Here is a 25214-nt window from a genome sequence, read left to right on the forward strand (position 1 = left end):
AGGAAGAGTCTTAGAGCACCATTAACCCAGGTGCTTAATGGGTTGCTTATTGGGTTTTGGATTTAAAAAAAAAGGAAAAGAAAAGAATTAGAGAAGCAGCGATGCTTAATTAAGCCTCATAAGCAGCGTGTCTTATTGGACACGTGTTGTCCAAACAACGCTTCCCGTTCCTTTCTCTCGAACGTCTCTCTTTCTCTCGATGACTCTGTCTTCTCTCTCGACCCCTCCTCGACGGCTCCGTGATGAATTGACGGTGATCTCTCCTCATCTCTCTCCCTCTACTCGACGCCTCTTCGCCGAAATCGACGATTTTCGATTTATAAACAGAGAGTGGTTTGATTCTGACCTTCGCCAAGCGCAGCTCAAACCCGACACAGAGCCCAAGCTCCGTGAAGCTTTACCTGCTCTGACCGACTAATTCATCGGCGCGATGATGTCTCCTCTGTGGCGATCGTATGATCCAAACCTCATCCAAGAACCTACCGTCTACAGGTTTTTCTATTCTTTTTTCATTGCCACAAAGTTTATTAGTTTCTGTGGGTTTTAAAGCTGATGGCTTTTTATCAGGTTGAATGAAGCAGTGATGTATTTTGGTGAGAGTATAAAGGAGATTATCAACGAAGATTTCAGAGACGGCATGTAAGTTCAATCTAAGCGTACTTAGTGTTGTTGTGTTGGTATGAATCTTAGTGTGTAAAGTCTGAGTCTTTATGGTCACTTGAAAGGATCATGATTTAGTATAGAATCTTTTGCTCTGTTTTTTTGTTCATATGCTGAGGATTGAAGTGAAAGTTTCTTGCTTTATCGACATGTGTGTTCCTTTTCTGCTGTTATGACATACGTTCAAGATGTTTAAGGCATAGTTCCAAGTAAATGATCTAGAGATCTGAAGGATTAGCTATGTCATTGGTTCAAATTCAATCTCTTTATGTGAAAAAATGTTGTAATCTCTTTATTGTGTTTGAGAAAGGCCTGAACTGTGACATGTGTTACTACTTGGTGATCATCAGGTGAAAGAAAAATCTAGTGAAGATGTGCAGACCTCTCAACCGAGCGGAACACACTCGGATCTTTCAATTCAAATACCGCCTAGACCAATCCCATTCGGTGGTGCCGGCCGTATCCCAAAAGGCTCTCTGAAACAAGCGCAGGTACATGTTTCTAACAGATGTTAACTGTTTTTGGTAGTTCATTGCTATTGTAATTTACTTTTTTTTTTATCTCTCCGCTGCACTTTAGGTTAGTAGTCTTGACTTACGAGTACTTGTTCCTTTGGCCATGTTATTTGGAACCATATAGTTGCTTGTTTCTGTGAGAACTAGAGAAAGTTTGAGCTTTATTTTGGTTTATAAATTAGTTGAAACTGTTGGATCACAGTAACCCAATTTGGCTGATTCTATCATCTCTCCTTGTCCTAGACTAGTACACATGAAAGATTACTTGTTTTCATTCTTCTTAACTTGTTTCATTGTAATTTTTTTTAGGAACCCCTAAATAAGATACTTGCATTGGAGGACACAAATTTAAAGGTATCTTAAATAAAATTCTTAATACACATTTATTACTAAAAAATGATTAAGCACCCCATTAGGGGTGCTAGGGATAATCATGCTCTTATGTGTTATCTTAATTCAAAGAGATATAGAGTATATCCATCGTTGTCGTTACCCCCACCCACCCGCCGACCCATAATATTATAATCCCTTTATATTATTAATCAAACTGTTTAATCCCACTAAGACCAGTTTTTTCAAAATCAAAACTGAGTTGTACATTTGTTAAAATAACAGGTTCAACGTTCCTTTCATTATCCAATAACAGGTAGAAAGTTTGTCAGCTTAGAAAATGAACAGATTAATTTTGGGACAAATGTCTCCTAAAAATCTGATTTGTGACAGGAGTGCTTGAATCTGGTGCAAATGGTTGAAGATTCCTTGGAGTAGCCAGTTTTTAAGACAGAGATAGAATATATTTGTGTTATTAAAATTCGTTTTTTTGTTAACCGTCTATATTTTTGAACCAAGTTTTGATCGGTAATTTTTTTGATGAACAATTCTATCCGATAATGTCTTTGTTTATATGGAAAAAAAAATTACAACGTTTTTGGTTATAGCCTCATTTTCTAATAAATTCACACTAACTTTTTGGCTTCGGAAAATATGGATTAAGCTCAAAGATTAAAGAACCCAATGGGTAGTGCTAGAAATCAACAATATGGATGGCAAGGCAACCTTAGAGAAAGCTAAAAGACTCTGATGTTGTGTGGTCTTTAGCTTGATGTCTCAGATGCAATTGTGATTACAGTGATAAGACTTATCTTCAAGAAAAACAATATCTTCTTTTTATCAAGAAAATAGTATCTATTTTCATTTGTTCTCTCTGTATGGCGTTATTCCAAACATACTGTACTGTTGAAATTTCCAAAAAAATCATTGCACTCAGGTTCACAAACTATTACATACGGAAAGAAGCTCTTGGTTGTTGTAACAATAGTTTTATCAAATCGCATTAATGTTTTTTTCTGTCTTCCTAACTCTCTAATTAAAAAGCTATCTAATATATCATTTAACAAGAACAGTTTCCTTGTTGCTGCTGTGAGTGAGATGAATTGGTCATTGGCTTTAGGTTCACGTCCACCAAATCCTCTTGTCTCGTCCAAGTTTGTGTTTCAGTCCCCTGTAACGCCGACGCAATCTTACAGAACAGAGGCTTCACTCAAAACAAAACAAAAAACTAGTTAAGCTTTACTTAAAGAGAATGCATTACCATTGTCTTGTGTGTTTGTTTACCTTAATGTTGAATCCAGCTTTTGCACTAGTCTCTATGAACAAAGCTCCAAGCTCACGAGCTTTGGTATCACCTTCCTCTATTGAAACTTGCCTGTTAAGTCACCAAGAACAACCTCATTTGAGAAAATTTAATCAAAGAAATGAAGCAACTCAGGATCCCTCTACAGTAATCTGACTTTGAGTTTGCTTACCTTCTGTGAACAAGATCGGTTTTGTTACCAACGAGAGCAATGATGACTTGATTGCCTCTTTCCGCATGGACATCTTCAATCCACTTGGAGGCGTTGATAAATGATTGCTTATCTACATCATTGTGAGAACTATTGAGAACTGAAGATAGAGAACAAGACCGGTTTTGAAACTTCAATGCTAAAAAAGAAGTTGCATAGAGTAATTAGTCTTACTAGCTACATCATAGACAATAACAGCAACAGAAGAATCTCTGATATAACTCGGTATCAGGCTTTTGAATCTCTCTTGTCCAGCCGTGTCCCTGCGCATCAATTATTACAATATCAAGAACACAATGTTACATCATAGACATTGTAACGTCTCTGCACTAATAGTCAATTACATGCTAATGGTAGAACATCAGATGATGGAACCTGAGAAACCTATATCGTCCATGAATGTTATTCTAATATGTATCGCTAGTGAATGATTGTAGATTACGCAGCGCCAATAAATTGATGAGTGAGATGCATTTACAAGACAAGAACAACAAAAAGAATCAAAAGATGGATATACCACAACTGCAGACGGAAAGTTGTATCTTCATGCCGCATTGTTTTGGACAAAAAATCAATTCCAATTGTAGCCTTCAATATACAAAAGCAAACTCCCACAGATCAGGATCATGATAAAACTCCAATGATGACCAAAAAGAAATGTTCCAATGGAAACCATGTAGATGGGGGAGTAATCGAACCTGATAATTGGTGTCAAAGTTACCGTACATGAAACAAGTAATGATGCTGGTTTTACCAACGGCCTGATCGCCCAGGAACACCAGCTTGTAATTGCCTAAATGTGTCATCCTCGGAAGGCTTTGGATTGTTAGGGAAGGTGACACCAATCACGTTTATACATTTCTCTTATTATATTTTGACAAATACTAAATTTAAAAAGGTAAGATATATTTTTGGTATAAGATTAAATGGGATTATATAAAAATTAAAAGGAAACAATAGAATCATAAATATTCTTCTTTTTTCTTTACAATATTTGAAAGGTTTTGGTAAATCTGGTGGTAATTAAATCTCAGAACTCGGATTCAGATCATTACAAGACTCATTCAATGTGTTAACTTATCACTGTAATAATACAAATTCTCATTTGAATGGTCCAAGAATCACTATCATCATCTAAGATATTTAGCAGAATCTAAAAAGATGCTAAGAGGTTTCTTAGACCTTCTTCTTCTTATCCATGTATGGATATTTCTGGTACTGTGAGATACTACTGATCACAAGAGGAAGAGCCACGAGGCAATACGATGAAGGTGGTTTCCCTTCAAACGCAAACTGCAGCAGAGCCGTCACAAGTAATGCCGACACAATCACAAATCCCTTTTCAAAAAAAAACTATATTTCAGCTTTTGTTGAAGAATATTTGACTGTGTAATTAAATGAATTTACCTTTCTTACACCACCGGCATGTGATGTAACTAGGCCAACGAGAATCCCACCGAGAGCATTGCTTATAACTGGAACCTGTAACAACAACACTCACATTGCATCAAAAACAATCAGTGCTAACAGTTTTTTTGTTTCACATCAACAGAATGGTTCAGGAGTTACCATGGTTAAAGCAGTCCAACCATGAAAGAAACCATGTCTTTTAATCGCTTCACCATCAGGAGACTTAAGCGTACTCACCAACAAGCAGAGACTTCCAACGATAGACATCTCCACCGTCATCAAGTACGATGAATGCTTCTTCACCTGAGAAGCCCACTGACATAGAGAAGAAGCTAAACCGGAGAGCACAGAGGCTACCAAAACCGGTATAATCCCATAAAACAGCACTTGTTCAGGATTAACGCCGCCGCTTGAACTCTTGTTAGACCCTTCTCCAACGCTTAGAAGCACCGCCGCCATGATCAGTAAACACAAAGCTCCCATTTGTTGAACTGATTGCTTTTGTCTTAGTATGATGAATGTGAAGAAGGCTGTGAAGAAGATCTTCGTCTGATTCAGGATCGAGAAAGTCAAGGAGTCAAGGCTCCTGTAGGAGATCTGCAGCAAACTGTTCTGGAGTGCGTATATGGCTGCAGGGAGACCTGATGCGGTCAAAGATCCCATCAAGGTCCACTCTTTTGATAATCCCTTCAAGCTGCCATCTCTTGCCATGAGAATCAGAGCACATATGACCTGTAAATAAAGGACGTAACAGCTGAATTTTCATAATAATTGCAAAAGGAGAAAGGAAAACAAGGATTCAGTACCTTAACAATCTCGCACGTTAAGACAGATGAAGTTACAATAACCTCCTTCCTGAAAAACATTGATCCAACCAACACTTACAAATGGTAAGAAGTGACTTAGCTTTTACTGTAACAATCGCATTTTATAACATTAACACATGCCAAAGAACTCTAATTCCATCTCTAGACTAGACTTATTCAAGCCAAGATCGCATTTTTTCGAGCAGGATATTACATAACAGGAAAGTGAAATATCAGAGATTAAGAGACTACATAGGTTGTGTCCAGATATGGTTACCCGATGCAGCGTTTGGAGATCAGAGGCTGAGCTCCGTACTGAAGCGTAAGCAATATTGAATAAAACAAGACCGTGGGACCCATCCTCGACTGACTCTTTACACCGTTAGGCGTCGCCATGAATCACCGGTAAGGCGGTAACCGTGAATCCACGAGATCGCCTCTGCTTCGGTGATTCACCACTTATTGTGATAAAGGTGGATACTTTCTCCTCTGTTCTACTTTACTTTATACGTCTTCCTGTTCTTAAGACAAGATCCACAACAACGGTGTCGTTTTGTCTGACAAGTTGTATAAATTATGATACTGTAAAAAAATTATTTCTTTATTGAGAAACATATTTAGTAAACAATTAGAAAAGATAAATAGAATATTATTTCTGGATTGTGTGTAGCTTTGAATCAACAAACAAACATTAACAGAATTTTCCTCTGTTTTATTCCCTCAACTATGTTCTTAACACATTGTAACTATAGAATATATACTCCAAAGTTCAGATTTATGTGTATTTCTCTCAGTTTTTATTTATTTATAATTGATATATCTAGATTTAGAATAATAATAAATTCATGTTTTTATTTTATATTTTCTCTTTTAAAAAAATATTTAATGTGCATTAGGCAAGGTAACCACTTTATAACTTTAGATCAACAAACAAACAACAGAATATTCCTCTGTTTGTTCTCTTAACTCTGTTTTTAATACATTGTAACTATATAACATATTCCAAACTTGAGATCATCATCAATCTTGAGACATAAATATATTTATTCGTTTCAACATTTTCAGAATCCAACAACTTGAGTATACTGTGAATAAGCATCAGCTTGCATAGCAATAGGCGCTCGAGTAACGTGATCAGGCAGCTCGAACGCGTCCACTAGCTCCTTGGCCACGTTCCTTACTTGGAAACTCAAATACTCAGCCAACTTATGAATCGCCTTGGCTTTGTTAGGCGCCACATAGTCCACGTTACGGTACGTTCCTATATCATTCCATATTCGGTCCAATGCGTAAAGATCACATACTAGTTTCAGACCAGCTCTTGCACTTGGGTCCGGACACCTGAAAGAAACAGACAGTTTATTAAACTTGATTTGTAGGGGTAGATGTATGTGTGTGTTTGTATGTTACTTACTTTCTAACAGCTTCAATGAACTTGGCGAGAATGACTGTTTCAATGTGAGATTCTGCTAGTGTCAAGAGATGGTTCAAGCATCTGTTCCATGCACCGAATGTTCCAAGTGTCTTGCTGTGTTTCTTCAAACGCATTGCCACACTTTGTAGGAGACGTGATGTTCGATACTGTGGAGAAAATATGTTAGTGTGGTTGATGGAAGAAGTCAACGAGAGCCAGAGAGGTTTATTATAGGCCTGGGATTTTTGTCCGAATCGAACCAGCGAAGCCGAACCAAAATTTTCGGTTTTTGGTTCAAATTTGGTTCGGGTCGGATTCTATTTGGTAGTTACTTTGGTTTTCTATGTTTTCAAAAAAAAATATAACCAAACCATACCAACTCTAACCAAATATCCGAACCGGAGTAATTGAACTATCTGAACTAACCAAATTTAACCAAACTTATCCGAATTTTAAACAAAATTAAACCAAGATCTAACCGAACTCAAAAACTTCGGTTAAATCTGAGAGGATTTTCAAATCGAACTAACCAAATACCAAACCAAACTTTAGTCCGTTTAAATAAAGCAAGATTTAGGCAAAACCGAATAAACCGAACCCGCGTGCCTAGTTTATATACAGTAAGAAGTAAACTCACCCGGAAAGCATCTAGTTGGAACTTAGGATCTCTTAGATGATCTTCACCCTCCCAACGAGCTGTAACTGGATTTGGCTGAGCCAAATAAGAGCTCATCGATTCTCTCAAGTAACTCCATGTGACTGTTAATGTCCCACCTTGGAACTTCTCTTTGTATCTCTTCAGTAAATCAGCAGCCACCTACAAGAAAACAAAAACACAAAAACACTATAAGCATGGCCATTCACTCTCAGGACAAGGTGGAAAGTTTCTTACCTGTTGTAGAAGCACTGTGTTGTCTCCTTCAAACGTTTGGAATATATCATGATCATTCCTCAAGCCTCCAAACCGGTTAACAGCTGCATAACCATGTCCTCCACAAGCTTCTCTACAGACCGAGAGCGACTTAGCCGTGTAAGACGTTATATAAGATTTGAGACCAGCAGATAGCGCATGGACATCAGCAACTAACTGCTCATCGTTAGTCTTCTTCATCTCCGAATATTTCTCCACGAGGTACACAGTTGCGAAATGGTACGCATAGGTAGAAGCCAACATGGGCATTAACTTGTGTTGTTGAGACTGGTAATCAAGAATACTAACCTCAGGTTGCTTCGGAGGACCAAACTGTTGTCTTAACAACGAGTAACGTATAGCAATAGTGGCCGAGACTTTGAGTACACCAACGGATGAGTAAGCAAGAGCCACTCGTCCACCTACAAGCTCACCGAGTGTTGCACCGAATCTTTTGTTGATCGTTGGTAAGCTGCTTGTGTACTTGCCGTCTCGTGACACATCTCCGAAGCGGTTGAGGAGATTGTCACGTGGGATTCTCACGGAACGGAACCGCAAAGCCCCGTTGTCGACTCCGTTCAGACCTACTTTCTGTCCGCAGTCTTGAATCTCGACGCCTGGGAGGGTCTGGTGTGTTTTCATGTCTCTTATGGGGACTATGAAGGCGTGAACGCCCATGTCTGAGACTCCTTTGGTGTCGTGCGTTGGAAGGATGAGCCTGGCGAAAACTGTGGCGAATTTTCCGTGAACTGCGGCGTTTCCTATCCACCATTTGATGGCTCCATCGTGTGGTGTGTCGATTATGAACTCGTCTGTGATGGGATCAAATGTGGCCGTGGTCTGGAGACCTTGAACATTTGAACCTTAAGGAAAAAAAAAAGACAATAGTTAGTGAAGTAATGACACATACACATGCAGTATTAGATATCACTCACCATGGTGGAGTTCAGTCATAGCAAAGCAACCGAGGTAGTCTAGATTGTCAATGCCATCGAAATACTTGTCTCTATGCTTCTTTGTTCCCAAGTTGATCACAGAGCCTCCCCAAAGACTATACATAGACATATTAAAAATAAAAAGACAGATCCCAAGACAAAACATTGTTAATGACTGACATATCAGTGGTTGGAAAAATAATGAATTAATATATAAAAAACTATGTTTAATCTAGTTACCCTTAATTGATGACAAAAAAAAATCTAGTTACCCTTGATTCATTTTAAGTTGAAATCACATGATAATTTTGTTTTTACATAATATCAAAACCACTAGACGGTTAAATCATCCTGTAATGTTGTCCTTATGTTTTCCCATAGAGAAAGCATTACTAAATAAATCTCTACCGTATATAAAGGGTTATAGTCAATCTACTTATTGTTCATAACAACTTTAATCATCAAGAACAATACCACATGATGTTTCAATTTTTTTTTAATGGATTATGAAGCTAAGGTACTACTAACCTGTATTGAACACCCATCTTGATCCCAAACGACATATCCACACTCCCAACAGCTTCCATGATCGCAAAATACTTGGCCGGATCATCAGCCACATACCTAAACGGCCTTATACCAGCTTCTCTCACAAGCGCATATAGCTGCCTCATACACAACTCTCGATGATCGTCCTTGGAGATCTCGAGCGGCGTCTGCAAATCGGGACGAGAGTTGTAGAACTCGTGCACTTTCTCCTGAATATCCCTGTGCTTCCCCTTCATGTAGAGAGACAACGCCTGACCGTTGACCACCAGCTTCCTCGTCCGCGAAGAGCACGCCTCCGTCTGCAGCTGCGGCGGCTCCGTTAAAGCGGGAGAGATATGTGACGACAGTCTCTGAATCCTCCTCGCCGCAGCTATCTCGGAAAACTCTTCCAACGCCATTAGAGAAAGAAAATATCAAATGAAGATTTTCGAAACGGTGGAGGAGATGAAGATGAAGAGGAGACCGTTCAATTAGTTGAATTATGGTAAATACATTAAAAAACGAAATCTCTAGATTTTTTTTTGTTAAAAGGGGATGCTTTAAAGACAAGGTAGATGACGCGGTCAGTTGTTTTTAGGACAAGGTAGATGACGTGGTCAGTTATAAGTGGATAAAATCTTGACCGCTTTTGGCGCGCCTCTCGAGGATATCTAGATATGATCTCATCTTCAAGTACAGTAACATACATCGTTGTCTAAAGAGTAAAAAGATTGGTTAAATATAGGGCCCACTTAAATATTGGGCTTTTACATTATCGGGCTTATATTAAGCAATTAAGGCCCATTAACCAAACGCCTATTCGAATAATCCTCACAGGTTCCCGCCTCAAAAACCCTAATTCACCCCTACTCCGACCGAAGCTCTTCTTCTCCGACCAAACGAAGATTTTTCCGACAGATGCCAGTAACCCAAACTCCATCGATTTGTCTTTTGTTGATTTTAATTTTCTTCTTCTGATCTACGAATCGTTTCATTTCATATCAGTGTCTGATTCTGAAATTGAAGGTTTCGATTAGGGTTTTTGTTTTTGGGGTAAAAGTTCTCTTTTTTAGGGTTCTTCTTCATTTTCTATCAGTTTCTGCTTCCGAATTGAATTTTTCGATTAGGGTTTTGTTGATTTTTGTGAATTGTTACTCTAGAATTTAGGGTTTTTGTTTTTTTGGGGTAAAGTTTTCATCTTTTTGTGTTTGCTTGTCTGTGAAGATGACTGGAGATAGCTGCAGCTTAGTGTCCAAGGAAACGCGTCTCCCTTTGTGTGATATGACTATTGTTCCAAGCAAGAGAGGACTATCTTCGATTCTGAGTGATTTTCTTTTGAAATCTGGAGACGATTCCGGTAAGACATTTGCTCGTGAAGGCTCTGGTGTGAAGTTTTCCAAGAGGTTGTGTTTAGTCGTGGACGACTTGGTCAAGGAGAGTACTAGGAGTACTGATACAAACGATGGCTCACTTGTTGTTGATGCTGATTCTGAGAATTTAAAGGAGTCTCAGGGTGAAACCAATGCAGTTGATGGTATTAGAGTTGGTGATGATGCTGTGGTGGAACTTAGTCAGAGAGAGTGTGACAACAAGGGCTCGAACGTTGCTGACTTTGCTAGTCAAACCGATGCTGTTACTGGTGAAGACTTGAAGGAGACTTTGTACGGTAGCAGCAATAGAGAAAGTGATGATAGGTTGGCGATGGTGGCTACTGAAGGAACGGGCGTGTTGCCTGTTGACAGTGTGGGGATTGTAAACCACGATATGGAAGCTGATGATGAGCTTAGATCTTGCTCTTGTTCTTTTTGCCTCAAAGGTTGTCTGATTCTTCAATGTTCTTTTTACTGATCATGTCTCTTTCTTAATAGTGGTAGCTAACTTAGTTTTGTGGATGTAATGAATGTCTTCAGCTGCATATATCTGGTCTGATCTTAACTACCAGGACATCAAAGGTCGATTGTCTGGTAAGTCTTCTCATTACACTGCAAAACTCTTGATTGATAATGGTTACATGAACTTGTGTTTGACTACAGTGCTGAAGAAGAGCCAGAAAGAAACTAGTAGCTTGATCCAAAGGAATAGTAAAGAAGAGCCAACAGATGTAGAATTTGATGTCATGGGTCAATGGACATCTCTCTTTCTTAACATGAATGACATCTTGGCTCGTGAAGGCAGCCGCCTTGTAAGTTCCTCCAGAGCCTTCTACTAGATTCTTAGAACAAAAGTTTTCTCCAGAGCTTCTGTGTGTTTGATGGTGGATTGTGATTGATAATCTGCAGCAGGATAGCTTTGTAGCCATGAAAGAGCTTAGAGAAAATTGCAAGATTGATCTGGAAAGAGCTACAAAACCACCTCAACACAACAACTCTTAGGTACTGGTGGTTTAAAATGTTGTAAGGCTCTCTAACCTTCTTTATATTTGAAGGAACTCATGTACGTATTATAACTTATGGTGTCATTCCTAGCAAGTTGTCTCTGTTCTTTAGGAGTTGTTAGCATATTGGTCTCTGTGTATGTCTCTTGAGCATGTCTCTGTTTAATTTCTCATCCTTTTATTACTTCAATTGTTCCTTGATAAACCTTTTTAATCAGGCGGTTCAAGTGGCAATTAACTAGTAGCATTGGCATTCTAATTATTTCCAAGTAAAATGGAAATGTTCTTTTATGTTTTAAAGCTAACAACAGCATTACCACAATCTCATTTATGTACAAACATTTTTATAACTCAAAAAACATTAATAATTGTACTATCCCCGCCCAGTTGATAGTAGCTTTCTCCAATTGATTCCATTTTTAGATTTTTTTTATGGAGAGCACGTATGTTTCTTTTTACGTAACAAAGCGTGTTCTGATGAACAAGCTACATAAATAAAAGTAGTCCTAACCGGACAAAACCAGAGTCATGGTATGACTAGGCTCTCTCGTTCTCTCAACTGGATCAGAGAGCAGATGCTTAGTCCTTTAGGACAAGTGGCCGAACGGTCCTTAATTGCTCTGCATCTATACACTCTCCTTTTCATCCTCTCTTCTCTAAACTCACAGCGTCAAACCAAAATATGACAGTGTAGAGCTCTTGTAACTAAGGCCTATGTATATTGCAAAGCCCATTCTTTCTTTTTTATCTCCGGCTTCGAGGATCGGTTTTCGAGATGTGGTCCCTGGTTAACAATAAACCCCGTTCTTGAGGATTTTGACAAAACGGTTTTGTTTGAAAGAACGCGAGCATTTTGTCAACTGCATTGGATCTTGAGCTTCTCATAGTTAAGTCATCTTTGTCGGGAACCAAACCACCTTTGACCAATTACCTGCACCCTTCTTCTTTTGTTGAATGCTGCTTGCTTAACTGTCATCGTATTATTCCTATCGTGGCGTTATTCCACACTTATAATTATCATATATATAGCAAAATAGTGGTACATCTGTACACTTTGATCTGTTTACAAGCTAACGTTGATGTAAACATGAATATATTCTTGTTATTACAAGACTCAAAGCAGTTATCATTTAGATAGCTTGCATTACCTACTCGCGTAAATTAAATCATATCATGAAAAAAGAGTAAATACAATAGATACTGAATGATCTTGGTGTACTTATTATTCTGTAGATGTAGATATTATGATATCATGTGATGGTGCTCGGCGAATGATTAGATTTCAAAGCATCAAACCAGTGAGGAAACCAACAAAACCTAACGGACAAAACAAAAGTATTCTTATAGTGGATGAAGTAATTTTTATTTGAAAATATAATTATTGCTTAACTGAGGGTAACAGCTTAGATAATCGCTTGAAAAGGAAAATTCAAAAATACGTGTTCGTCCAAACAAAATACATAATTTACCGGATTTTTTATAGAAAATGTTTGATCAAAAAGGCATTTGAGTTTTTAATAGATATCTATTATGCGAATTTGATTTCGAATACAATGACAATATTAATAGAAACCATTATGCCAATGTTATGATCGGTTAATATATAAGGTTTATTTATATGTTTTCTCTTTGTATTATAAGTGTCTTTTGTAAAATCATACAATTTTATGTGTTATATATTCTTAATAAAAATATTTGACATTTTTAGTGAAATAATACATTTTGATTTTAATGAAAAGAATACTGTTTAAAATTTATTTCATATTTTGAATTGTAATTTTATTCCATTTTTAATATAAGAAAACACATAACATACCAACAAATAAATCAAAGCTGATTGTTATGTTATGCCTTTGTAAGATTTGAGAGTAAGAATACACTTGGAGTATTTTGCCTTTGATGAATTTCAACCATAAGATAACTATTAAATCAGGAACACATTGTTCATTTTCTAAATTTAATTTGGTTAGGCATCACCCATCATGAACCCGATCAAAAGATGTGCTCTGTTTGACAACTTGTGTCTTTTGATGTATCTCTACTAATCAAATGTAATTACGCATCTCGTACATATAGTACATATTGATGCCGACTGTTGGATATTAGCCTTTCATTAAAATTCCACTTTAGAAAACACAGATACAATATAATTCTAATAGACAGAAAAATACAAATAAAATCTCTTATAATAATATTACATAGTTAAATCTAGGAAAAATTTCTTATAATATGATATTATTTTTAAAAGGTAACTATAATTTCTGAAAAAGAATAAAAGAGCAATGCTTATTGCTTTTACACTTTTATCATTTAGTGATCATTTTTAGAAACTAAATAAATAAATTGTAAAACCATGAATAAGTTGTTCCTCCCATAGGTCAATGTTGGTAAATCCCGTCTACCATTTCTCTTATTCCATTCACATTTAGATACCACACTTCAGAGCACGCATTGGTAAAAACAAAGATATATTTTGAATTTAATCTCAATACTTTTAAAATTTTGTATTAATGTCAAGTAATTACATTTAGAAGTTTATTGGTGTAGTCTTTTTTTTTGGGGCAATCACCTTTTAAGGAAAATGTTTTTATTAGAAAAACATAGACAGCCCTTTTAAACAAGTTGTATCTAAAACTTTTTGGCAAAAGTTGTATTTAAAACTTTCTATGGTATTTTGGTGTGAGAATTGTCTTATAAACAACACCTACACAAATTGCTAAAACAACACCTATATAGCGTCACACAGCTATAGATGATGCTGTGTAAACAAATATAAACCGTTTCAACAAGTTGATGACAATGAACTTTGTATAAAGGTGTTAGAATAGAAGTGTTAGTATAAATTGCTAATTCGATATTATAGGTGGTAGAATACTTAATTTCAGTAGGTTAGTTAGCATGTGTATCTACCACGAACCGCTCTTGTGAACGATCAAACAACGTAGTTACCTAATTCGATCACCCCTCTCTCTCTTTCAGTCAAAATTTTATACACGAAAATGTAATTAACCGTAGTTCCACGTTTCAAAGTTTCAAGTTTCAAGTAAAGAAAAAGGTAAATAGTGTAAAAAATTATGTCCACTTTTTATTGGCTTCTCTCTCCCACACGCATCGGTTCCTTTCACACTCTCCTCTTCTTGAAGTTTCTCTGCACCCAAAAAAGATAATAATCATAACCCTATCTCTCTCTCTTAAGCCATCATCTATCTTTCTCTCTTTATCTCTGCCATGGATTCAGGCAACAGTAGTAGCATGCAATCCTCAAGCGGTGGTGGTGGAGACCAAGAAGAGTACGACTCACGCGCAGATCAATCAATATCCGCTTTGTTCAACAACTCAACCACCGTCTCCGCCAACATCGCCGGTCAAACACAGCTTGACTCCCTCATAGCTAACTATTTCAACACCGGCTGGTCAACAGATAGTCCTCTATTGTCAACAACGACCATGAAGCCTACCGATGGCTCTAGGCCACCACCACCACCAATCTTGTTCACAAATCCACTTCAACAAGATCTGAGAGTAGCTTCGGACACAAACACAAGTAGTCCCATATGTTCTGTCCCTACCGACAAGAAAAACGGTCTGGCCACAACAAGGAATCTAAAGAAGAGATCTCGAGTCTCGAGACGTGCGCCTACGACTGTTTTGACCACCGACACTTCAAACTTCAGAGCCATGGTTCAAGAGTTCACTGGTAATCCTTCTAATCCTTTCTCAGGATTATCATCTTCTCCTTTTCCAAGGTCTAGATTTGATCTCTTTGGCCCTTCTTCTTCATCCTCACAACCCTTGAAACCGTTTCCTCATAAACTTATCCCACCATCATCAACGAGTCATCCTTACCTAAATCCTCCTTCTACAAATTATCACCAGAGTCTTCTCCTTAACATGAACACGCAAAACATCGCAAACCCTTTAAGAGATCAATCGCTGAGCTTGAGAACAAGTAATGGTGTTGGACACGTGGACGTGGGAACAAACTTTGAAGGGCTTCAAAACATTATGGCCTCTTCGTCATCGATGACGCAGCCAACCCTAAATACTATGCATGGATTAGACATGGTACCGGTTGAAAGATCCGATGTTTACACGACACCGGTTGCTTCTGGAACGGAGAATAATAATTTTGGGGTCGTGAGAAATGAAGGTACGGTGGACTTATCATGGATCTCTACTTCAGATTAGTTAGATTTAATCTAACCTTGTTTATTACATTATAATCGTATCTATTATTATATTCGTACAAAGAAGGAAAAGAAAATCTAATGGAAAGATTTTGGAATCTTTTATGTTCTGATGATAATGACTTTCTATATATTCGAATTTCGACCAATGTTTTTCCTTCTAGTGTTATATCAGTTCGAGGTTTGTGTACGTTGAAATTTCATTGGCCTCGTGGTATAGTTTGAAATTTCACTTAGTTAAGGGACAATTACAAAAAAAATTAAGAAGCATGTGACTAAGAGCAACGTATGTATCACAATGGACCCAACTAACATGCTAGAAAAATGTAGCTCTCATGTTATTAGGGTTGTGTATGAGTGAACCCTAAATTGTATTATTTTTCATCTTGAATTATTAGTTTGTTTGCCTAGATATAATAAGCAGAGATAGAGTGATTTGTGGCGAGATCTAGGGAATCGCTAGCCACCGCTTATCCAAAATTCATCATCTTATTTTTATTTGCAACTCGCATAAATTAACACTTGATCTTTTTCTTCTTATCTTTCAATTTTTGTATTATAAGCCAAATTAAAAAAATATATTAGTTCGTCGTCAGCATAATTCGACATTTAAACATTCGTTATCCAGTACGTCACAACTCCATGTCCCATAATTTATTTAATCATAATTGTCGTCATTATAATCCATCCAACTAAACTCGATGGTTAAATCTATCGGGGGTTTCACGTTACTGAGCACAGTTGCTTCAGTCGCACTACAGAACCAAATTATTCGATTATGATTTCAATTTCAATTTCTTCTTCTTAACTCTTTCCTTTTTTGAATAAAGAAATGGCCAGAATTTATTCTCGAATAATATTTGCGTTGACTAAATATAATTAATCTTGATTTCTTAAACTTAACAACCATTCTCTGTATCACGAATAGCTCCATTATCATAGTGAGATCAGAGATCAGTGCCCATTTCCCCCCCCCCAAAAAATACTAGTCATTTTTCAGTGAAAAAAAAAGATGTCAGCTAGAATTGCACTTTCTCCACTAAGACGCGTAAGACGATACCGTTTTGGGGGACAGCAGGTATAATCAATCTCTCATATTTTCTTTCAAGAATCCCTTTGATTGATGCTATAAGATCTTCTATCTTTATTGTACTTTGAGATCAATGGTTTTGTTTTAGCTTCAACAATTCAAAATATCTCTGCTTTTTTCTACTTATGTATTTACGCAAAAGCTTTCTAGAAACATTAGTAAAAGTAAGCAACTCATAAAACTTCCTTTTTAATGTAACTAGCAGTTTATAAATTATATACTCGACAAACTAATAATTTTTATAAACTAATAAATTTCGTCGGTCTTATTTTGGACCACTTCAAAATTTGACACAAATCAATAAAATAATAAGATAATAATTTTTTTTTAAAAATATATGTAAATATATAGTCTCATTAAAATTATAAATTTATATTTATACATATTTTATATAAGTAAAAACTTATTATTATATTTTTTTTTATATTTACAGTAGAATTATTTTTATATTTTTTAACACTTAATATATTTTTAATGAGATTTAGTAATATTAGATCTAAAATCACATTTAAGTTCTATGCAATATATATTACATATACAAATAATATAATAGAATTAATATAAATGTCAAATTTCAATAAATAGCAAGTAATGTTTATACATTAAAATCAAATATTTTTCTTAAATTAGAATAAATATATCTTAAAATAAAAAATCTAAATAAGAAAATTTTTGTAAATTAATATCTCTATAAATTAAAAAAAAATAAAATCTCAACTTGTATTTACAAATTAATTGAGTGATAAAACATGGATTTTTCATTTTTGTGAAAACAAAACTATATTTATATTTCCTTCTAGAGACTGGAAATCAAAATAATTACCCAAAGATTTATAGACTATTTAAGGGCAAACAGTTATATCGCAACAAGAGAGACAATGAAAAAAAAGAAAAAAAAGCAGGTTTGTTGTTGTTTTTTTTTTTTAAATTAGGTTTGTTGTTTTACAGTGATGTTCCACGTTGATTACTTGATCATCACACATATAAGTATATAATATATATTACTAGTGGTCTTCCGGCGCTACGCGCCGGGTTCGTATGTGTTATTCTTTATTGATCGGATTTATATTGACTATTTTTCCAAGACAGCTTATTCAAATATTATTTTTCCTCTTCAAATTTTTTTCTGCACAACATTAATATATCATAAAGATATGTACCGTTGTCATAGTTCTCATCTGCGGATTGGCGAAGATGGTTGAGTCATTTGATAGATTTGTAGTGGAAATGTACTGATATAACCCCCTCAATGTAATGAACCTCCGGATTGTCGTTATCCAAATATTAGTTCGTTAACTTTGATTCGTCATCCTTAGTGGCTGCAATATCGTAGGCTAAGGTTTTTGAAATAGACCAAAGAATTTCCGTCAGAACTGTCAGTGCTTTCATATGTGTTATAATTGTTTACCGAAGTATCTGATACCATCTTATTTGTTTGCTTTTGGTTTTTGAATGTAGTGGAGAAATATGTTTTCTTGTGAGTCTTTCTCTTTGGTTAAGATATAATATTGAACTTTTTTAGATGGCAGTTAGCCGGTTACTGATATATTAATAATTGTGGTTTTTTTTTATGTTACATTTGATGGTTTTTTTTTAATTTTATGGTGCAATATAATGAACTATCATGTCACCGAATTTATTTTTCTTGAATTAATTACGTTGAATTATTCACTAATAAATAATAAATTATTTTGAGTTGTTTTTTTTTATGTCAAATATTGTTTGACTCACATTTCTTGTAGCCTGCGATTTTCGAAAAAATATTTCGGATGATTTATGTATTTTGTATTTCTTTTCATAGCTGAATGCAGATGTTATATTTTAAATATCATTCATTGTCTTCTTTATATTTTCTCCATGCAAATTTATCATATTTAGGTCAGCCGACAGTTATATCGTACTTTGTTTTGAAGTGGCTTAGGTCAAAGAGTTTCCGTAATAAACTTCAATATCTATGGTCAAGTGTGATGTATTTTGAATAAGAATCAGTTTATGAGTTTTTTTGAAAAAAAAAAAAGTTATCCAACGAAACCGAAATTTTAGTCTTTCAAAAGTTTCACTTTATTGTTTTTGTATGCGAGTCTGATGATATGTGTAAGTTCTGTTTGTTGTGTTTTTATTTTTAAACATTTTGCATTCCGTTTCACATTACACATTTTGTGAAACAGAGAGTATATTATATAAACACACATGTCATAGATTCATGTTTCACAATACATGTTGATTCTTGCAATCTGTGTTTCAGGCTGTTCTGTGGGATTGACGAAGTCTACTATATTTTTCTTGGGAGGTTAAGCAATCTCTGCACGTTGAACCGCCAGTACGGACTCACGGAGAAGAACACAAGCGAGGCCTTGTTTGTGATCAAAGCTTATTGAACACTACGTGATCGTGGTCCCTACCCTGCAGATCAAGTCATTAGATGTCTCGAAGGAAGCTTCGCCTTCGCCTTCGTCGTCTACGATACTCAAACCTTCTCTGTTTTCTCAGCTTTGAGCTCTGATGGAGGAGAGTCTTTACTGGAGAATACTCGGCGACGGGTCTGTTGTCATGTCTGATGATGGTCAGATCATAAAGCAAATGATGTGCCAAATCATTTGCTCCTTTCCCTACTGGTAAGTCAAAGACACAAGAAACAACATTTGAGAGAGAAAGACATGTGATTTATGAAGTGTTTAATGTTGTGTGATTTTTTTGCAGGGAGTATGTACATAGTGAGATCGGGCTTAAGAGTTTTGAACATCCCGAGGACAACATGAAGGCAATGCCGATGATTGACAGCGAAGGTGTGATATGTGGAGCTAACTTCCAAGTGGATGCTTGTACTAAGATCAATGCCATCCCTAGGAGAGGAACTGAAGCTAACTGGGCTCTCGCTAATACCCGTTGATTTCTTCTTCTAATTGGTTCAATCCTCTGAATCGTTCTTTTGTCCTGATACATTTTATTTTTACATACTTCTTTGTGTAAATAGACATCAATAAAGATACAAAAGCACTTTATATTGTAAAACAATGAACTCTTTACTCACTGAAATTGTCAATTCCATGAAAACAGAAGAACACATTTTCATCCATAAGAGAGAGAGAAGAAAACAGAACAAGGAACAGTAGAGACAAAAATAACAAAGACTTGATCGTGCTTATATTTAAGCACAAAAATATTCGTATTGTTATGGCATACTGAGACCAATATTCTGGATCAAATATTTATATATAAATCATATAGTAATAAGGGAGAACAAAAATATTAAGTATGTGAAAGCTTAAAAGTTGTCAAATGTTCTTCACATAAAGTACTTGTCATTAGGTCTTCGAAGAAGCAGTGGAAATTCGCTGGTCAATGTTTTTACATGCAATCCTCTTTGTTTCACTTGGATCTTTCGATCACGCTAAATAAATTTTTCCACTGACATAAGAGGAAAGGGAGGGAAATTTAAATACCCACGCTGAAGTCACTTTTGTAATGGATTTATTTATATACTAATGTTTTGATTTTGTAATATATGACTCTACAATGCAAACTTAGTCAAAAATTTGTTTAATAATAAATACATGAATAACCCATAGCACAAACCCAATATTTATAAACTTTATAGGGAATTAAACACACAATTTGAGGTGACTTTTTAATAGTTCTTTATTTACCTTGTTAACATGACGTAAACAAATGTTTTAAGTTGGTTAACATATTCTTTTACATTAGAACTCTGAAAAAAATAAAGGACGATGGTTCATACACTGGTTAAGTTAGCTTGTTCAAACTCTACATAACTAAATCTACAATAATCTATAATAAATAATTAATGCTAGGCACATGAGAAATAGGAATTAGGACAACCACGACCCATAGGTTTTCATTAAGAAATATTTGGAAAATGACATAGCAAAGACTTTTAAAAAAAAAAAGCAGAAACTAAAGTAAAAAAAAAGCAAATCCAGATATGAAAAAACAGAGAATGACATAGGCTAATCGTGGTTGTTTGGGTTCCAAGCTAGCACTCATTCCACACGTGCTTTCTTACGTGCAGTTGCTTCCCCAGCGTCTTCACCCGATGCTACTGCTTCATGTGCTAGACGTGCACCACCAGCTTTGGTGAGCTGATCTGCAACACTGTTTATGATACCAGCTCTGACATCTAATCCTGTTGCCACAGATTGGGGGAGAGATTGATCGGTATCCTCGCCACCCTCCTGCTAGCAACACCCGATAGTTTTATATGAGATCAATATATGAGCGTCACTTACAAATAAAGAGAACTCAGGTACACTCACAGAAAAAGTTGGCTTTGGCGCAAGATCACGTGCGGGGAAAATGCGAGATATGGTAAAGCTTCGGTGATTTGGACCAAAATTGAAGTCCTTTAACCTGAGCTGGAAAGTGTAGGTACTCCCCACCAGATTAGCGAGCGAGCGAGGTAGGTCGATGTCAACTTGGGCATTAGTACCTATCCCCTGCAATGTGTAGGAAAAATATAAGTAAACTAAGTATACAATAAAACATTTCACGCTCAAAACGTAGAGGTCGATTAGCGGGCATACCACGATCTGTGCAGCATCAGAAGCAAGAACATGAGTCAGGCTAGCAACCTCTTCATCAAAACCAAGGAAAGCTGCTGAACCAGTGTCATCTGACACGGAGAGAATCACACGATACCTGTCGGATTGGAATGAAATTTAGTACTTTTTTACAGACACCAAGACGCACCAAGCAAAAATAATTTACTTCAGTTTAGCCACAGCATTGGTTTCATTGCATGGGACGCATGTGAATGAAGTCTCCTCTCGGATGAGTTTCTTGGAGCAAGTGGAGCATCCAATGTAACACCAACCCTCATCAAGCTGAATCTCAGTCACCTTGGCTGTACAGAGGAACTCAATTATCTGTCAAATCAAGAGAAAATCACAATCTTAAGCGCAGTCTAGGAAGGAGTAAAATAAAGAACATGTGAACAAAAAAACCTGAGGATCGGCGGTGAAAATAAATTGGTTAAGCTCTGAAACCGTCATGGGTTCAATCTTCTGTGCGTGAACCACCTTTGATGAAGACCCTGACTGGTCTGTATCACCAGTTGGCAATCTGCGAAGATAATAACATGTAAACGATTATGACAAATCAATAGCAAAAAAAGTCAAATTTGCGTTATCAAATAAGGAAAAGGATGCTTGCCTGGCAAATGCATCCGCTCCAACAGCAGTTTCGGAGTAAAAAAAAATACGTGTCGCAGAAGTACCATTCAAATATAACTTTCCTGCAAAAACACATGGGACCTTATATAAGTTTATTACAACAAAACCAAAAAAAAAAAAAAAACCTCTGCATGACAGCACGAAAACTCACCAGAAACCAACTTAGGATTCACGGCTGTTACAACAACGATCCTTGGCTCTCTTCCGTACCCATCGAGCTTGTTATGGAATGAAAGGGCCAAGGAGCCAAAGATACTAACACATACAGTAGTATCGGTTCATATAAACGATGTTAGAAAAAAGTGAGTCAGTGATACGTTAGAGTTTTAAAGTATAACAAATGGAATTCAAAATTTTGAAAATACCTTCCAAGACGCAAGTTTAGCATTACGCGCTGAGCCCCATGGATTCGGTCCGCTATGGTGCTCCTAATGGCACTGAGCTCTCCCATTATGTCTGACATAGTATGGATTGGGAAAATGTTAGAGCAAGACATAAGTAAACAACGGCCATAATAAAATAACAAAATTACTACATACCGGGGAGTTGTCTCCCAGTGTTTGCTAGTCCAAGTATCTGGTCGTACGGTCGGAAACGGAAGTGCTCCGAGGGTATCCTCCGAGATGTCGTTGCTAGCTTTTCAAATTCGGTGCCATCATTGAAACGAATGGCAACAGGCGCATCGGATAGCCGGTATTTCGGGCTGCTACGCGTCACATCGAAGCCGCTTAGTGTGTATACAGATCCCTCGGTCATACGCTGTCTGAACCTAAGCTGGAGAAGGGCAGAGACAGTTCCGTGCACGACAGTAGACTGATGGAGAAATGAAGATAAAACATCAGAATCTATAGAAAATTAATTTAAAAAAAACTATTAAGAGGTTTTAGAAGATAAAAAATGGATCTCACGTTCTCATCGATGAGCAACATGTCAAGACTCATAAGCTCTCCGCCTTTGTTGATATTCCTAGCCTCCCAAAGCCTCAGCAGACGGACCTCGGCAGTATTGGAGCATCGGCCGGCTCTCAAGTCGTTAAGAAGAGTGAACGCCATCGGAATCGAAATCGGTTGCTAGAAAAGAGTTTACTGCTAAATTTCGTCGGATCTGAGGTGTGCATTGCAAGATGGTGAGATGTCGTATTTATAGGTGAGGATTAAGCCAGGTACGATGGAATACGAAGAGGGGAATTGATTGAACAATTGAAGTGGAAGGAGTGGATTAAAAGAGGTGAGGTGGAGTTAAGCTGCAGAGTTATTGAAAGAGGATGCGTTATGGATACTGAACAGACTGAATCTCTGCGCCTCGCGTTGGAGAATGAGAAGGGAGAAGACGAAGACGAAGATCGTGTTTTAAGATGGGCCACATTCACAAGAGCCCAAACCAAATAATAGAAAAAAAAAATAAAAAAAAGAAGTAACCAATTGAGCGTCGACACGTGGCGACATATGCCCACATCAAAAAAAAGAACGTGGAAGCTTGTGGTGGGAGAAAACTCCACTTTATTATTATAGATATCTAACTATGAACATGAATCTATCCATATTCAATCTGTAACTACGTCATACAAATTAAAAACTAGTTTATGACTAAAAATCTGGAGCTCAAATTATTTTCTCAGTTGAAAATTATCAGTAGTATACACAGTCAAAGGTAATTATCTTCCCATAAAATATATAGGTAATTATTTTATATTAACAGAAATTATCCCTGCTAATTAATTAAGATATTCTATAAAATAGACCTGTAGCTAAATATCGATTCCCATCAGATGCACGGTTCCAAAGGTAAGTGTAAATTATGAGATTAGTATATCTGTATATACTATATACAAGACCATAACTAACATGCTTAGGAAAAAAATATAGATACAAGATCCACTAGTCGAGAAAGAAAAAGAAAGTTGGAGTGTATAATGCGTTCTTTCATAGGCACGACAGGACAGGCCTTTTCATCGGTTTATTCGGTTATATACCAAACCATATCCAAATCCTACAGTTTTTATAAAATTATATCCATTCGATTTATATGGTATATACCAAAACCAAATCATATTGTCTATTTCGGTTCGGTTCGGTTCGGTACGGTTCGGTTTTACCATATTGAACAGCCCTAGATTTTTGTGAAAACAAAACTATATTTATATTTCCTTCTAGAGACTGGAAATCAAAATAATTACCCAAAGATTTATAGACTATTTAAGGGCAAACAGTTATATCGCAACAAGAGAGACAATGAAAAAAAAGAAAAAAAAGCAGGTTTGTTGTTGCTTTTTTTTTTTAAATTAGGTTTGTTGTTTTACAGTGATGTTCCACGTTGATTACTTGATCATCACACATATAAGTATATAATATATATTATATCTAACTATGAACATGAATCTATCCATATTCAATCTGTAACTACGTCATACAAATTAAAAACTAGTTTATGACTAAAAATCTGGAGCTCAAATTATTTTCTCAGTTGAAAATTATCAGTAGTATACACAGTCAAAGGTAATTATCTTCCCATAAAATATATAGGTAATTATTTTATATTAACAGAAATTATCCCTGCTAATTAATTAAGATATTCTATAAAATAAACCTGTAGCTAAATATCGATTCCCATCAGATGCACGGTTCCAAAGGTAAGTGTAAATTATGAGATTAGTATATCTGTATATACTATATACAAGACCATAACTAACATGCTTAGGAAAAAAATATAGATACAAGATCCACTAGTCGAGAAAGAAAAAGAAAGTTGGAGTGTATAATGCGTTCTTTCATAGGCACGACAGGACAGGCCTTTTCATCAGTAGCTACGCCCCCCCCCCCCCCCCCCCCCCCCCCCTCCCCCACTATTTTCTCTACTGATTTCGTAATTTTGAAAAGGTAAAAACTCTTTTTATGCATACACAAATTGATATGATATCCATTATTAATGGGCATAATCGACTTTAAGTAGGATTTGGATCCTATAATAACGTTTTGAATCAATAAATTAGGTTATAGTTTACGAATTTGGGAATCAAATGGGCATTATAAGTGTCCAATGTGACATTGGACAATCATCACGTCCATAAAGTAGGGCAAATGTCAACTCCGACGCTATAGCATATGAATACAAGCGAGACAAAGTATATAGTAGTAGGTACTAAAAATAAAATAACGGTCATTGGTTAACGAAAAATGTAGTAATAAATTTGTTAATGCTTGACTTTTTGTATTATTTTTGAACGGTATTCAACTTACTCTCAGTCATGCAGCGCGTAAGTTTTATTTATCCCGTTACAATTAATTTCTATTATCGTTTTTTTTATTTATTCAATTATGGTTCGTTAAATTACATTAATTGTCATTATGTGACC

General features: G+C 36.3%; 7 protein-coding genes and 1 long non-coding RNA gene across 15 annotated transcripts; 4 read left to right on the plus strand and 4 right to left on the minus strand.

The window, feature by feature from the left end:
• Window positions 1-5: 5 nt before the first annotated feature.
• LOC117128614 lies at window positions 6-2526 on the plus strand. 3 transcript variants are annotated; one of them, XR_004452004.1, is made up of 6 exons: window positions 6-492; window positions 568-639; window positions 1011-1151; window positions 1485-1529; window positions 1791-1821; window positions 1899-2101. It is a non-coding gene; the product is annotated as an uncharacterized LOC117128614 (long non-coding RNA). The 3 variants fall into 3 exon arrangements; XR_004452006.1 differs by lacking the exons at window positions 1791-1821; window positions 1899-2101 and adding an exon at window positions 2170-2526; XR_004452005.1 differs by lacking the exon at window positions 1791-1821 and having other exon boundaries at window positions 1899-2102.
• LOC103837561 (ras-related protein RABH1a) lies at window positions 2418-3848 on the minus strand. The gene is made up of 6 exons (XM_009113918.3): window positions 3718-3848; window positions 3537-3607; window positions 3194-3282; window positions 2981-3092; window positions 2790-2880; window positions 2418-2709 (listed from the first exon to the last, which is right to left on the minus strand). The coding sequence occupies exons 1-6, from the start codon at window positions 3823-3825 to the stop codon at window positions 2566-2568; spliced, it is 615 nt and encodes a 204-aa protein (XP_009112166.1). The 5' UTR covers window positions 3826-3848; the 3' UTR covers window positions 2418-2565.
• A 112-nt stretch (window positions 3849-3960) lies between these two features.
• Window positions 3961-5780, minus strand: LOC103837562 (UDP-N-acetylglucosamine transporter ROCK1). The gene is made up of 5 exons (XM_009113919.3): window positions 5513-5780; window positions 5236-5284; window positions 4589-5161; window positions 4427-4501; window positions 3961-4357 (listed from the first exon to the last, which is right to left on the minus strand). Exons 1-5 carry the CDS (start codon window positions 5629-5631, stop codon window positions 4196-4198), a joined length of 978 nt encoding a protein of 325 aa, XP_009112167.1. The 5' UTR covers window positions 5632-5780; the 3' UTR covers window positions 3961-4195.
• A 347-nt stretch (window positions 5781-6127) lies between these two features.
• On the minus strand, window positions 6128-9579 carry LOC103837563 (acyl-coenzyme A oxidase 2, peroxisomal). Its single transcript, XM_009113920.3, has 6 exons — window positions 9023-9579; window positions 8495-8610; window positions 7542-8422; window positions 7287-7466; window positions 6650-6816; window positions 6128-6576 (listed from the first exon to the last, which is right to left on the minus strand). Exons 1-6 carry the CDS (start codon window positions 9439-9441, stop codon window positions 6297-6299), a joined length of 2043 nt encoding a protein of 680 aa, XP_009112168.1. The 5' UTR covers window positions 9442-9579; the 3' UTR covers window positions 6128-6296.
• A 108-nt stretch (window positions 9580-9687) lies between these two features.
• Window positions 9688-11640, plus strand: LOC103837564. Of its 2 annotated transcripts, none has more exons than XM_009113922.3 (5): window positions 9688-9946; window positions 10247-10838; window positions 10933-10986; window positions 11056-11204; window positions 11302-11640. In XM_009113922.3, exons 1-5 carry the CDS (start codon window positions 9941-9943, stop codon window positions 11392-11394), a joined length of 894 nt encoding a protein of 297 aa, XP_009112170.1. In that variant the 5' UTR covers window positions 9688-9940; the 3' UTR covers window positions 11395-11640. The 2 variants fall into 2 exon arrangements, with proteins under 2 accessions (XP_009112170.1, XP_033137298.1); XM_033281407.1 differs by having other exon boundaries at window positions 9821-10075.
• Window positions 11641-11944: 304 nt separating this feature from the next.
• Window positions 11945-19680, plus strand: LOC103837565. Of its 2 annotated transcripts, XM_033281406.1 has the most exons (2): window positions 11945-15546; window positions 18919-19680. In XM_033281406.1, the coding sequence occupies exons 1-2, from the start codon at window positions 14625-14627 to the stop codon at window positions 18966-18968; spliced, it is 972 nt and encodes a 323-aa protein (XP_033137297.1). In that variant the 5' UTR covers window positions 11945-14624; the 3' UTR covers window positions 18969-19680. The 2 variants fall into 2 exon arrangements, with proteins under 2 accessions (XP_033137297.1, XP_009112171.1); XM_009113923.3 differs by lacking the exon at window positions 18919-19680 and having other exon boundaries at window positions 11945-15771.
• On the plus strand, window positions 19052-19680 carry LOC103837620. The gene is made up of 2 exons (XM_033281408.1): window positions 19052-19288; window positions 19374-19680. The coding sequence occupies exons 1-2, from the start codon at window positions 19176-19178 to the stop codon at window positions 19561-19563; spliced, it is 303 nt and encodes a 100-aa protein (XP_033137299.1). The 5' UTR covers window positions 19052-19175; the 3' UTR covers window positions 19564-19680.
• Window positions 19681-20497: 817 nt separating this feature from the next.
• LOC103838187 lies at window positions 20498-24670 on the minus strand. 4 transcript variants are annotated; one of them, XM_033281405.1, is made up of 10 exons: window positions 22771-24670; window positions 22402-22675; window positions 22228-22318; window positions 22014-22117; window positions 21843-21924; window positions 21635-21752; window positions 21399-21556; window positions 21215-21329; window positions 20948-21127; window positions 20498-20866 (listed from the first exon to the last, which is right to left on the minus strand). In XM_033281405.1, the coding sequence occupies exons 1-10, from the start codon at window positions 22912-22914 to the stop codon at window positions 20675-20677; spliced, it is 1458 nt and encodes a 485-aa protein (XP_033137296.1). In that variant the 5' UTR covers window positions 22915-24670; the 3' UTR covers window positions 20498-20674. The 4 variants fall into 4 exon arrangements, with proteins under 4 accessions (XP_033137296.1, XP_033137295.1, XP_033137294.1 ...); XM_033281404.1 differs by having other exon boundaries at window positions 20498-20869; XM_033281403.1 differs by having other exon boundaries at window positions 20948-21329.
• Between the last annotated feature and the right edge of the window lie 544 nt (window positions 24671-25214).

This window comes from Brassica rapa, chromosome A09, assembly GCF_000309985.2.
Source record: "Brassica rapa cultivar Chiifu-401-42 chromosome A09, CAAS_Brap_v3.01, whole genome shotgun sequence".
Taxonomy (NCBI): Eukaryota; Viridiplantae; Streptophyta; class Magnoliopsida; order Brassicales; family Brassicaceae; genus Brassica; species Brassica rapa.

Bases quoted from the DNA above. Each gene is read 5' to 3' on its own strand.
- LOC103837561 (XM_009113918.3), bottom strand. From the start codon at position 3,825: ATGACACATTTAGGCAATTACAAGCTGGTGTTCCTGGGCGATCAGGCC. The intron at 3,608-3,717 runs GTTCGATTACTC...TGTATATTGAAG, and splicing joins ACTTTGACACCAATTATCAG to GCTACAATTGGAATTGATTT. The intron at 2,710-2,789 runs GTAAACAAACAC...TTTTGAGTGAAG, and splicing joins AAGCTGGATTCAACATTAAG to CCTCTGTTCTGTAAGATTGC.
- LOC103837562 (XM_009113919.3), bottom strand. From the start codon at position 5,631: ATGGCGACGCCTAACGGTGTAAAGAGTCAGTCGAGGATGGGTCCCACG. The intron at 5,285-5,512 runs GTAACCATATCT...AATGTTTTTCAG, and splicing joins ATCTCCAAACGCTGCATCGG to GAAGGAGGTTATTGTAACTT. The intron at 5,162-5,235 runs GTACTGAATCCT...CTTTATTTACAG, and splicing joins TAACGTGCGAGATTGTTAAG to GTCATATGTGCTCTGATTCT.
- LOC103837563 (XM_009113920.3), bottom strand. From the start codon at position 9,441: ATGGCGTTGGAAGAGTTTTCCGAGATAGCTGCGGCGAGGAGGATTCAG. The intron at 8,423-8,494 runs GTGAGTGATATC...TTTTTCCTTAAG, and splicing joins TATGACTGAACTCCACCATG to GTTCAAATGTTCAAGGTCTC. The intron at 7,467-7,541 runs GTAAGAAACTTT...GTTTTCTTGTAG, and splicing joins ACACAGTGCTTCTACAACAG to GTGGCTGCTGATTTACTGAA.
- LOC103837564 (XM_009113922.3), top strand. The intron at 10,839-10,932 runs GTTGTCTGATTC...GAATGTCTTCAG, and splicing joins TTGTTCTTTTTGCCTCAAAG to CTGCATATATCTGGTCTGAT. The intron at 10,987-11,055 runs GTAAGTCTTCTC...GTTTGACTACAG, and splicing joins CATCAAAGGTCGATTGTCTG to TGCTGAAGAAGAGCCAGAAA.
- LOC103837565 (XM_033281406.1), top strand. From the start codon at position 14,625: ATGGATTCAGGCAACAGTAGTAGCATGCAATCCTCAAGCGGTGGTGGT. The intron at 15,547-18,918 runs GTACGGTGGACT...TCTGTGTTTCAG, and splicing joins TGGGGTCGTGAGAAATGAAG to GCTGTTCTGTGGGATTGACG.
- LOC103837620 (XM_033281408.1), top strand. From the start codon at position 19,176: ATGGAGGAGAGTCTTTACTGGAGAATACTCGGCGACGGGTCTGTTGTC. The intron at 19,289-19,373 runs GTAAGTCAAAGA...ATTTTTTTGCAG, and splicing joins ATTTGCTCCTTTCCCTACTG to GGAGTATGTACATAGTGAGA.
- LOC103838187 (XM_033281402.1), bottom strand. From the start codon at position 22,914: ATGGCGTTCACTCTTCTTAACGACTTGAGAGCCGGCCGATGCTCCAAT. The intron at 21,330-21,398 runs GTAAATTATTTT...CCAATCCGACAG, and splicing joins AATGCTGTGGCTAAACTGAA to GTATCGTGTGATTCTCTCCG. The intron at 20,870-20,947 runs GTGAGTGTACCT...GGGTGTTGCTAG, and splicing joins CGCCAAAGCCAACTTTTTCT to CAGGAGGGTGGCGAGGATAC.